Genomic DNA, 12,663 nt, shown 5'->3' with positions numbered 1-12,663 from the left:
GTTACTCTATCCTCTTCCTCCTCTGTGCACAATATATGCTCTCCCCATCTTTCTGTTCCTGATTTAAATATAACGACTCCCCTTCTAGAGTTGTTTCTTCCTCAGGAAAGGGAGGATAGTCTTATTTCTCTTTGAAGTCTATGCTTGTAAAAACTTGTTTAATTAGAAGTATCTACTATAAAGTATTCACTATTAGGATAACAATATAGGCAACAATTTTGTTTCTATGTTGCGATAAGGACTAGCTTCTAGTTTTTGATAAAAGTTATAAGCGGACATGTAATAGTTTATGTAAATTTGGACTTATATTGTGCTCCAGATGTAGACTTTTTTAAATATAAAATAGTTCTTGATTATGGTTTTAAAAAATAAAAAACAAATAAAGTACTCAAGAATGAAACAAACAAGCTACTTTTTGGTGGCGAGAGACTTCTTTCCTAGATGGGTCGAAGCAAGGTTTTCAAGATTAGTAGGATTGTTTTTGTAGTAAAATTTATATATGAAATACTACAATGTCTGTATTTTGTCACATCTAACATTGCAGTGTATTATAATTTTTTTTTTAGGGTGGGTGGGGTAATTTTTATATGTTTGAATGACATTAAAAGAAATACAAGAGTAGGTGTCTTGTTTTACATTGCTTGTATGTCATTCCATTCCTTTTCATTGTCTCCTTTTCTTACACATGTTCTTTCCAACATCATAGTAGCAATGAAATATGAGTCACAAATAATTTTTTTACATAATGTATACATTTTTTTATGTTACAGTTAAAAAAACAACTTTAAGTGTCATGTGTGTTAATAATGAGTTAACCATTTTTTTGTTTTTTTTCATTAATGTCATGTTGAGTCAATTTTGCATCATTATTACTCGCTTGGGTTTTAATGTCTCATTTCCTTACCCATGTTCTTTCCAACATCATAGTAACAATGAAATATCAGTCACAAATATTCTTTTTACTTGATTTATACATTTTTTTATGTTGTAGTTTAAAAAGACAACTTTAAGGGTCATGTTTGTGTCAATAATGGGTTAACCATGGTTTTTCTTTTGTCTCATTAATGTTATGTTGAGTCAAATTTGCATCATTATTATTCACTTGGGAATCATAATTTATGTCATATTGGTGTCGAAATACAAAAGTTTTGTATCTTATCAGAATCATATTTTTTTTTAACTGAAACGAGTATTTTATTTATTAAAGGCCAAAGCCAAGCAAGTATTACAAATCCCTTTCATTGCTTTTCTCTGTTTTTCTAGTGCTCCTAAGGAATGATTGCCATTTTCGGAGTCTCTGCATTTATGCTGATCATACTTTTTTCAAGATTGCATCCTACATTTGCTAACCTGTCTGCTTCAGTGTTTAAATCTCCGAGGATATGGAAGAGCTGTGCTGATGAGAATTCCTTCAATAATCTGTTTACTCTTGCTAGCTGCTTGTTTAGAACTGGATCTTTGAGACTTTTCTTGTGTATTAGAGACCTTATCAGCAGTTCTGAATCTCCCAAAACTATAATTTCATTTGCATTTCCTTTTCTGGTCAGTTGACAAGCTTTTAATAGACTGAGTGCTTCCGCTTGATTGTTGGTTTTTATCCCAAGTCCCCAACTGAATTCCTCTTTTCTGCCATTCTGAAAGTAAATGACGCCTCCTGCTCCTGATCTGCCTGGGTTTCCTTTCGAAGCCCCATCAAAGAAGATTGTACATTTACCTTGTGACTTCCACCAATTTTGAAAATTGTCCGAGTTGTCTCTGTACTGCCAGTTTTCCTTGTGGTTTGGGCGGATGATGGCATGAGTAGTTGGCATGGGAGTATAACCTTCCAGCCACGCCTTTTCTTCATTTCTGAGGTTGCTGTCTTTGACGCTAGTTTGTCTCAGAGTTTCCAGGAGGAGATCCTTGGCCTGCCTTGCTACTGCTTCTGCATTTATGTCTTTGTGATTGAAGACAGCTTCATTCCTGGAGAGCCACAACTTCCAACAAACGTATTTCGGTGCAGCAATCCATAACTTGTACCAAAGAGATTTTTCGTTGATGCTGTGGGGGTACCGAGTTTTCCATGTCAAAAACAAATCTGTGATCTGACAGCGTGTTGGGGGACTCACATTCAGCCCTATTAAGAAGCTGTTCCACACTTTCTGTGCGTACTCACAGTCAATAAACAAATGGACTGCTGTTTCTGAAGCGTTCTTGCAGAGGACACAACGATGCGGGCCTGCAAAGTTCCTTTTGCACAAATTGTCTCCGGTCAAGATTTTGTTGTGGAATAAGGTCCAGCTGAAGAAGTTAATCTTGGGAATGCTGAAGCTTTCCCATATCTGTTTCCAAACTGAATCCGGATACTGTGACTCCTGTTTTCCTTGCATTTGAAAGTAGCCTTGTTTGACCGTATACTCTCCTGTTTTCCCCCATCCCCATTGATCTTCCTCTTCCTTATGCACAGGAGTAAAATCTGTTATTGCCTCTAACAGGATTTTTGACTGTTCTTTTAAGTGGATTGGGATGGTTGGCAACGTCCAGCGCTGCCAGTTGCCATTGAGGTCCCACTCTGCTATGTCCTCAATTTTCCTTACCCCTTTAGAGATTAACCAGGCTCTCAACTCTGCTATTTCGTTGATGGTGGATAGAGGGGAGTGATTCATGATTCTTTCTTTCCATAGCAGCGAGTTTTTGTCATTCCCAGGAATTTTGTATAAATGGTTTCGGAAAAATTCGATCCCTCTGAAACACAGCCTCCAGGCCTGCGTTCCTTTTGGAGAATGTGCTGGATTGAAAGATGATATTGGTTGCTTTTGTAAATATTTGAGGTTCAGCAGCTGACTGATTGGGTGCGAAGGTTCTGTAATTAATTGCCACAGGAGTTTGCCTCCCAATGCCAGATTTGCATGATGGGGATCGCGGATCTGAAGTCCGCCTTCGGTTATTGGGCGTTTCACAGTCTCCCATTTGATGAGGTGGAAGCGTTCCTTGTTACCTTTCCCTCCACTCCAGAGAAAATTTCGAATGATGCTGGAGATTTGATCAGTAATTTTTTTTGGAGCCAGCAGTAGCGAGGCTTGATATGTGGGCAGGGCAGAAAGCACGGATCGGATGAGGGTGAGTTTGCCTCCGGTGGTGAGCCAAACTCCGCCCCACGTTGTTATCTTATTTTTGAATTTAGATATCACTTCTTCCCACAGTTGGTTTCGATTGGAGCCCCTCGTCAATGGTAAGCCGAGGTATTTGATTTTTTCCCACAAAGCATATCCTTTGAACCCCAGAACGTTGGAAATTCTGTCTGTGGCGTACTGGTCGATATTCCAACTATAAATTGCACTTTTCCTTTCACTGACTAATGCACCGGTGATGTTGCAGTACTGTTGAAGAATGGTTTTGAAAGCGCTTGCAATTCTAGTGGATGCGCCCCTCAACAGAATTGAATCATCTGCGAATAGAGCATGATTCACTGGGGCTATGCCTTGAACTATCCTTATCCCTGGAATGGTACCGACTTGTTTCTCTTGGGTTAGCTTGCGACTTAGAACGTCTGCCATCAAGATGTATAGAAAGGGCGAAAGAGGGCAGCCCTGCCTCAATCCCCTGGTTGCTTGGAAAAAATCCGTTGGTCTGCCATTCACCATTGGGGCGATCCAAACGTTTTCTGTACAAGCCTTGATGAGGTTTATGAAGTCCTGTTTAAAGCCAAATGCTGCTAGAACCCTGTACAAAAAGGAACGATTAACACGATCAAAGGCATTGCACATATCCAATTTAATGATCATACCTTGTTCTTTCCGGGTTAGGCTGGAATGGAGAGCTTCTTGAATCTGGATGACATTATCCAGAATTTGTCTACCTTTTACGAATCCTCCTTGTGCCTGAGAGATGAGCTTTGGGAGTAGAGGCTTGATTCTGTTGGCCAGCAGCTTGGCCACAATCTTATAAGATATGTTGCAGAGAGAAATCGGCCTATATCTGTCAAAGGTCCTTGGGTTTGTTTCCTTAGGAATTAAGGCTAGGAAGGTAGAGTTTATTCCTCCTCCTACTTTTGCCTTCCTCAGGATTCCTCTTACCATTCTGAATAGGTCGTTTTTGATGATTTCCCAACAGATTCTGTAGAAGTGAGCTGAGAACCCATCGGGTCCTGGAGCTTTATCCGGTTCCATGGACCAAACTACATCAGTTATCTCCTCATCCGTGACTGGGGTCAACAGAGAATCGTTGTCCTCCTCTTTGACTAGGTTTGGGATGGTTGAGAGGAACTCCTCTGCGTCCTCCTCATTTCCATTTCTTTCCGCACTTAAAAGATTCTGGAAATGAGTGACAGCTGCTTCTTTGATTTGTGAAAATCCATTGTACACCTGTCCGGTTGTGCTTGTTATCTCTGCTATGTGATTACGGGAAACTCGTGCCCTGCACTGTCTATGAAAGTATTTGGTGTTCCTGTCTCCAGATTTGAGCCACAAGCTTCTGGACTTTAAACGCCAGTATTCTTCTTCAGTTCTGAAACAACAATATGCTTTCCTTTGGGCAGTTTTTTCTATGTCTAAATCTGTGGGAGAGGGATCTTTCTCCTCCATTTCGAATTGGACTCTTTCCAGCTGAAGAACTGCTTCTTTCCTTTGGCTAGTTGGAGTTTGCAGAGATTTTTTAATCCAGTCCTTCAGAGCTTTTTTGGTGTTTTTTATTTTTTGTTCCCACACATAACTTGGGGATCCGTTAACATCTATCCTCCAGGCCGTTTGAACAGTTTCATAGAATCCGTCTTTGCCTGCCCAGAGAGGGCTGAAGCGAAAAGGGAGAGGGCCGAGATCTTCTTCTTTTTTGATACAGAGTAGAACTGGCTTGTGATCCGATGTAAGCTTGGGGAGGATCTTGGAGAAAACCATTCTATTGTCCAGCATTAATGTGCTACTGATGAGAAACCTGTCCAGCCTAGCAGAGATTTGATTTTCTCCTGATCTGTTGGTTGACCAGGTATATTTACCTCTTATAGGTTTGAAGTCAACTAGATCCCACTGCGTAATCATATTTCCCACAGTGTTGACGAAGGGGTCTCTAGAGTATGTTCCTCCTCTTTTTTCTTTGGGGTCTAGTATGATATTCAGATCTCCTCCAATGACTATGTTCGTAGGGTTAATCTGTTCTATATAGGCCATTAGTGTCCTCCAACACTCTCTCTTTTCTTCATAGTGGATAGGGACATACAAATTAAAAAGAGCCAAGGAGAGATTGCTTACCATATGTCGCAGATCTGTGTGGATCCAATGTTGGGTCTCTGTGGATCGTTCCAAAGTGAAAGAGCTTTTTGACCAAAACGTGCCTATTCCACCGGCCGATCCCCTTGCACTAACAGCCTTTCCTGAATCAAATTTCCACTTCAACATGCTGGTGTTTAGAAGGGTTTCCCCTTCTACTTTGGTCTCTTGGAGCATAAGGATGTCCGCGGACTCCATCTTCAATAAGTCTTTGATAGCATCTGCCTTGTTGGGATTACCCAGACCCCTACAGTTCCAAGAGATCAACTGCATCATTTACCACTTAAAGGGGTAGGCCCTCCTCCTTTGGAGGCCCTAGGCCTGATATTCCTCCCTAGTGTCATTTCGATGGTAGCTTGACTGCCGAGGGTTTTTTGTCTTTCTGACTCCTCTTCTCTGGTTTCCTTGTTTGATCTTCGTCCAGCCCTTTTTGTTGTCCTTTCAAATGTTTCATCATCTGATGATCCCATATTCTCTATGGTTTTCTTCTTTTTTTTGATTATTTCTGCGTATGAAGGGGAAGAAATATTGCTTGGGGTGTGGATTGGGTTATTACCTGGTTCCATGGTTTCAATATTCTCCTGCTGTGGTGGTTCTTCTTCCCCTGCTTCCGGAGGATCTGAAGGAGGCGTGAGGATTTCAAAGGGGTTTTTATCCCCCTCATTGCCTTTTGTTTCACTGCTTCCAGCGTTTTGGTTACTTGTGCTTCCATTATCTACTTTGTTCTCTGTCCCTTTAGCCTTGTTTTTGTTACTCTGTCTGCTGAATGTTGTCTTCTTTGCCTGTTTCCATTGATCTTCTTTATCCTTCTCTGTTGCCTCCTCGTTTCTTTTTTTGCAGTATCTTGCAAAGTGCCCGTACTCATGGCAGAATCGACACTTGAAAGGCAGCTGTTCGTAATCAAGCTCTTGGATGTGTGTCCAGTTTGCCACCGATAGCTGAATCGCTTCGGGTAATCCTGTTTCCAGATCGACCTCCACGCAGATCCGGGCACAAGAGTATTGATCCTTCCTTGGGGCCTGGTCTATGTATTTTCCAAGTGCGTTTCCTATGGATTGAAGTGAGCTTTGATTCCAGCAATGCAGGGGAAGATGCGGGAGGGGCACCCAAACAGGGACCGCCTTGGGCACATCTTGCGCTGGATCGAAATCAGTAGACCATTTGTTCAAGTAGAGTCCTTGAGGCCCCATGAAGTATGGCCCGTTTCTAAAAATCAGGCCTCTGTCCTCTGTACTGTCGAACAAGAAAACGAAATACCCTTTGCCTACAAAGTAGACTTTGATTCCTTCATTTACCAAGGGTAACCAATTCCTTTTGACCCATTCTTCGACTGCTCTCGGGGATGGCCACAAACCGATGAACTGTCCGATCAAGCTTGTGGTTGTCAACCAACTACATAATTATTTATTATTGTATTTTCATATGATGAGATTAGTATTATTTATATTTTTTTCTAAGAATAATAGTTTAAAGTCACTTAGTGATGTTTGAAGTTTATATATGTAAAGCTTAATTTTACAAAGACATTAATATTTGATATATATTTTTTGTTTCTTATTTTATATACGAATATTTAATTTCCAATATTTTGTCAAATATGCACATATAATTATTAGAACAATTTCATAAGATTTTAATTTTAGAAATATTAATACATATAAATTTATTATACACGTTGGAAAGTAGACTATATTGTAATCAGTTTGTCAAATTAATGTTTGAATTTCAGTTAATTGTTTTGAATAAAACATTTTTTCCTAAAGTTTTATTATAGTTCTCGAATATTTAAATATTAAACCAAATATTTGTTAATTATAAAAATAATTTATGATTTAAAAAAATATATATTGCAATTTTATGATTGGTTGAGTACAATAATATGACTAATTTTATGGAGTTTGAAATTTATTTGTGAGAAATAAAAAATTATTCAGAATAATTAAGAGAAAAAACCTCATATTAACACGGCCAAAAAAATAATTGGGTATAGATGGGTTCAAAAACGTAGTTCACAAAAAAACTATCTAGCTGTACAATCATAGAGTGTAAGTAAGAGGAAAGTGTAGTGCTTATTATTATATTACATTAACAATAATTTTTTTGCATTAGTTTTTTTTGTTTTGTTTTTTTTTTTTTTTTAATTTGGTCAAAGCTTTTGAGTATTTTTATATATTAATTATTTTAAAAGTCCTACATTAATGGTGGTTAAATTTTAAACTACTAAATACTTTTATACAGACCCCATGGCAGTCGAAGTCTACCTCATTTTTTGGAACTTTAAATGAACTTTATCCTCGATTATCAATTTTAGGTTAAATAACACCTTATTTGTGCTCCATGGCAATCTAAGATTTTTTGAAATATTTAAGTTATAAAATAATATTAACTATTATGTTCAAGAGTTCTGCTATATTTTCATAATTTTAAATTATGAAAATAAAAGTCCAAATATTTTATAAAATTTAACTAATTTTGAAAAACTAATATCCGTAATTGCGTTTTTTCTAATCCGTTGTAATGGTTTTGTTAAATATATTTGAAACATAGAAGGGTTTTTATTTCATCATCACATTTTGGTTTAAAAACTATAAAAAATGGATTAGACATTGTACAGTTATATCAAATGATGGAATTTTCTCTCATCATTACAATGACAAACTTTTAAACATCACCTTTATGCTTCCTTGGGTTCTTCAATAGGTGTGGGGCTTTAGTTGATAGATACCATTTTATGTTTTTTCTATGGAAGAGGTGAAATTTGTTTTTTCAAGAAAAGGTTAGGGTTACTTGGATTGTTATCATAAAATTGAAATCTCAAAAATTTGAAAAGTTATGGTTAAATTTAATAAAATTAAATTTCAGTGTATTATAATTGTTTTAAATTTAAGACATTTTTTTAAATTAATAATTAAATTAATAATAATAATTTTTATAATTAATAAAAAATAATTTTATTATTTATATAATAATTTTTAAAACTTACACATTTAATATGCAGTAAAGCTAAAAGTCTAACGCTAGAAACCATCGCTGCTAAGAACACAAAGAAAATTGATATTGCCAGCCTCTGTGTAGAAGAAAGAGACTTTATTGGCAGCTTGACAGACAACAACAGGGGCATACAAACAACAAACATCTATAGCCAACATTCCAACATTCCCAGTCACAGTTGGAAAATTAGAGTTAAACAAGATGAATTCTCAGAATGGCTTCGGAACAGTAATTCCCATTCCCTCTTCTTTGATGGAGCCTCTAAATCCAATCCGGGAGCGGCAGGGGCAGGGGGAGTCATTTATAATCCCAGTGGCGATATCATAGCAACCTTTGAGTGGGGATTGGGGTCTCTATCTAACAACAGAGCAGAAGCGCTTGCCCTCTATCAAGGTCTTAATCAGCTTCAAAAACTTGGCATCAGTAAAGCGATGGTTTTTGGAGATTTTGCTGCCATTATTAGTCTCATGATCAGCAACCGTAAGGCTTCCAATATCTTCATCCAACAAACAATAAGCAGATGCCAAGCCTTAAACCGCCAAAATTGGGATCTTCGATTCTACCACGTGCTCTGCGCCTTCAACAAAGAAGCCGATAAATGTGCCAACCAAGCGTGTAGCAGATCCAAAGGAAATCTCCTTTGCAACAATGTGGAATTCCAACATCACTTACCTTGACTTTTTTTCATGGCCTGTGATAGTATTTCCAAATCCGATCCCTGCAGCAATCTTAAGAAATATCCTGACAGGATCCATCACAATCCCTCCTCTGCCAAATCTCTGTCAGCGAATTTTTCTCTGCCCCTCAATCCCACTGCCATCTCTGCACTCTCGATCTTTGGTTGACCCCATGACTCCCGTGACTCTTCACTCCTTTCCCTCGTGAAATTGTCCTGCCCTTCCTATGATCCGCTCTTCATAAACTCGCCCACCCTTCAGCATTTCAGCATTCAGAAGCTAAGGTTCCGATATCCTGCCTTTTTTCTCTATCTCCTGTTCAGTAGAAAGCTCACGGCCGCTTCTGCTTTCTCTCTCTTTTCCCGCTGCTCCTCAGCTCCCTCTTTCTGTGCCCTCTTCAGCATTTGTCCCCCTCACCCTCCATTTTCTTCCCCGAAAGCTTACCTCTTCCACTACCCTGATTCACAGATCGACAATAGTCCCGGCTCCATCTCTGTTCCAATCTCAGAATCAGTCTCTTCTCATTGTAGCAGGCCCCTTCTTTCCACTCTCAGCAACAGGACAACATTAAGGACTCAAAAAATGGCACGGAGTGAAGATTGTTTACACTGTGCAGACCTCCAGGCGGAGTTGGAACAAATCAGAGCGCAACAAAGAATTCTGGACTCCAAAATCGACTCACATGCTCGGATGACCAGTGAAAAATATGAAGTTGACCTCAATCTATTCCTCCATAGGGTCTCCTTGCTCCAAGAGCAATTCAACGATCTAGCCAATTGTTGCAGTCATGCTGAAGAGTTAATCGAAATCTTCAAATACACGCTGGAGAAACGTAATGTGCCCAACACTAGCTCTTCAAGCTTCAAGAATGCTGAAGCAGATAGCAAATTGGATGAATCAACGACTCGCCAGATTAGCCATATCAATATAGACTAAGATGTACTGCAAATTCTGTTTTCTTTTATCTCAGTTTGTCAAAATCTTCACTTGCATATGTTTTCCACAAGTCATAAATGACAAAAGCTTAGGAGAATTCTGTATCACAAACCACCTCCTAGCTCCACCTACGGGCCTCAATCATGTAACTCAGGAGCTTAGTCTCCCAAATCTTTTTGGAATATAAATAGCAACCGACTATGTTAAAAAAAAAAAAAAAAAAAAAAAAAAAAAAAAAAAAAAAAACAAAACAAAACAAAACAAAATAAAAACAAAAACTTGCACATTTAATAAATATTTTTTTTATATAGGTGACTCTATCTTTTTTTATTTGTTAGGTATTGTGACTTTTGAGATGACTAGTACATCTATCTTGTATCTTGAGTAATGAGGATCCAAGGTTTTTAAGTCTTCAAAATAACTTAGGATGACCACTGACCTTGGTCACACCAACCCTTAACATTGTTGGGTTTTTACCCACTAGGTTTTGAACTAGTAACCTTTTCACCTTGGAGTGCCATAATAGAACACCATGTCATTATATATCCTAGGCCCATGAGCATGTAGGTGACCATTTTAATTAATTGAATGTTCCATGTTTTTTTAATATAATAACACTATATTATACTACTCTATAATTATTCTCACAAAGGTCATTCTACTATCAATTACTTTTTGCATAAGAGGCAGGTACTAAGTAGCAAAACTACATAATACACTTGTTAATATAATTATTAGTTATGCTGGTTTGGTCTCCAAATTGTTTAAATTAATACTTAAAATATATTATTACAATGTAATTTAAATTTTATTTATTTTTTTAATAACTAATATTGCCACTCACAATTTAATGTTTCTTGCAAATTTGGAATTTTTTAAAACTATTCTAGACACTCATATCCACATTCCCAATCCGGGGAATTTAAGGCACTTTTCAAGCCTAGAATTCTGGACACTACCTAGAACATGTTGTAACTTTTGGAATCCATTAAACACATGATGAAAAGACAAATAAACCAAAATCTAACTCCAGGAATAGGCCTGACCAGCCCCAACCGGTGCTGACATTCTGTCAAACACTTGGCATTAATGAAATCTACAGGTGTAAATGACATGTGTAAGCATAGGGGTCTCATTCTTATCTGAGATTCACTATAAGGCATTGTTTCCTTATCACTTTAGCTATAGTTTCATCCATTAATCCATAGATACATTGTTCATTCATATAGTAACAAGTAAAAACATGATGGAAGCCATACATAGCCATTGTCATAATACATATTCATAACCAACATAATAAAAAAAGAAATACCAAGGATACAATAGCCATAGAATCCACATATAAACCAATATAATATTCATGAGATAACAAGGAGAAATAACCTCATATTAATGATGCAAAAGCCAACTCGGTATGGGACTACCACATTCTACCCAACCATAGAATGGTTGAGCCAAATCTCTCTTCAGCCATTCACCCCCGTGCCATATTCCAAGCATGAATGTGGGATCTCATAGAACACCTCAATCCAAAACCATCCAGGGATTCCAGAGGCCATCCACCTCAACCCTTTAAACATTGATTCCACCTCACGGTTGGACATCACAAAACCATCATCAGTGTTAGACACCTAATCCTCTATGGGTTGGTGTGGAATGTGAACAACCACCGGAGTCCAAGAGACATTGGAAGATGAATCCAACAATCATGTAAAATGTATTATAAATGAACATCTTGTGAGTAGTAAAGGCAATCTAATGCTTATCTTTCATATAGTTGTTTTCATTCCATGTGAGTTTGACATGGTATGAGAGCCAGCTCCATTTTTGGCTTCTCTGCCTTTGTAACTCCCTTTAGCCTATTCTGCCTATTTTGCAGAACTGAGAAATCTTCCGTTGCAGAACTGACACCTTCTGCCTGGAGCATTGAAGTGCATCAAATTATGTGTGTCGGAGGTGTTGTGTTGGAGGTTGAACGTTGTGCATTGAACTAAAATTGCACGCCATTTGTTAATACCACCCGTTTCTTATTGCGTTATGTCCATTGTGGATGGTATATGCTGTGATACTACACTAGTTTCTCCATACCATATATAAGTACATAATGTGCATTATATCTCTGCTCTGGTTGCTGCATCCTCCGCTTTCTGCTCTCCCTCCTCCGCTCTCTGCTCTCTGCATACCACCAAACCCCCTATCCACACCACCTGTTGGTTAACACCTCATATCCACACCGCATGTTGATTAACACCTCTCTTAGTATTGCTACTTAGAGATGTTGCCTGGAGGTGCTACGCGAATGCAACACAATTACTTTATTTTGTGAGTTTTGTGTTGGCACTGTAAGTGCCAGCCCCAATAAGTGAAAATTTTCTAGTTATGGCTCTGAATAGTGAATTTTATTTTAGATGTTGAGGATGAGAAGCTTAGGGTATATATATAAATAATAATGCGTTCCTTGGAAATGAAGAATGTATATTGAATGTGAGGGACAGTTTAGGCTAAAGATTTAAAGATTATGCTTTAGCCTTGGATTTCAGAAGCACTTTGGCTTATAATGGTACAAGATGGATGAGTAATGTTGTTTTGTAGTTAGGAAACGAGCATAAAAGTCGTGAAGTGTTTAGATGAAGGTAAAAGGAAATGGTTGAAGGACATTGTCGCTGTATGTTTTTTGATGCACATCCAAGTACATTGAAATTTTGAGATATTTGCTACAATTACAGAACCATCCACTATACCACTATATCGTAACCGATCTCCGCTCTCCACACATCCAAGTACATTGAAATTTTGAGATATATTAAAACAATTACTAA

The 12,663-nt window shown here is 37.9% G+C and overlaps 1 protein-coding gene across 1 annotated transcript; it reads right to left on the bottom strand.

The window, feature by feature from the left end:
- Nucleotides 1–1,268: 1,268 nt before the first annotated feature.
- On the bottom strand, nucleotides 1,269–6,430 carry LOC149156605 (uncharacterized). The gene is made up of 3 exons (XM_089444800.1): nucleotides 5,797–6,430; nucleotides 5,223–5,344; nucleotides 1,269–5,000 (listed from the first exon to the last, which is right to left on the bottom strand). The coding sequence occupies exons 1-3, from the start codon at nucleotides 6,428–6,430 to the stop codon at nucleotides 1,269–1,271; spliced, it is 4,488 nt and encodes a 1,495-aa protein (XP_089300926.1).
- Nucleotides 6,431–12,663: the final 6,233 nt, after the last annotated feature.

This window comes from Pinus tabuliformis, chromosome 9 (assembly GCF_031772625.1).
Source record: "Pinus tabuliformis cultivar Carrire ecotype Pingquan chromosome 9, CPIR1, whole genome shotgun sequence".
In the NCBI taxonomy this organism is placed as follows: Eukaryota; Viridiplantae; Streptophyta; class Pinopsida; order Pinales; family Pinaceae; genus Pinus; species Pinus tabuliformis.
This window is presented reverse-complemented; position numbering and strand designations above follow the sequence as displayed.

Excerpts from the sequence above, each read along its gene's own strand:
- LOC149156605 (XM_089444800.1), bottom strand. The coding sequence starts at position 6,430 with ATGGGGCCTCAAGGACTCTACTTGAACAAATGGTCTACTGATTTCGAT. Across the intron at positions 5,345-5,796 it reads TATTGAAACCATGGAACCAG|GAAAGGCTGTTAGTGCAAGG; the intron begins GTAATAACCCAA and ends AATTTGATTCAG. Across the intron at positions 5,001-5,222 it reads ACACAGATCTGCGACATATG|TGGGATCTAGTTGACTTCAA; the intron begins GTAAGCAATCTC and ends ATGATTACGCAG.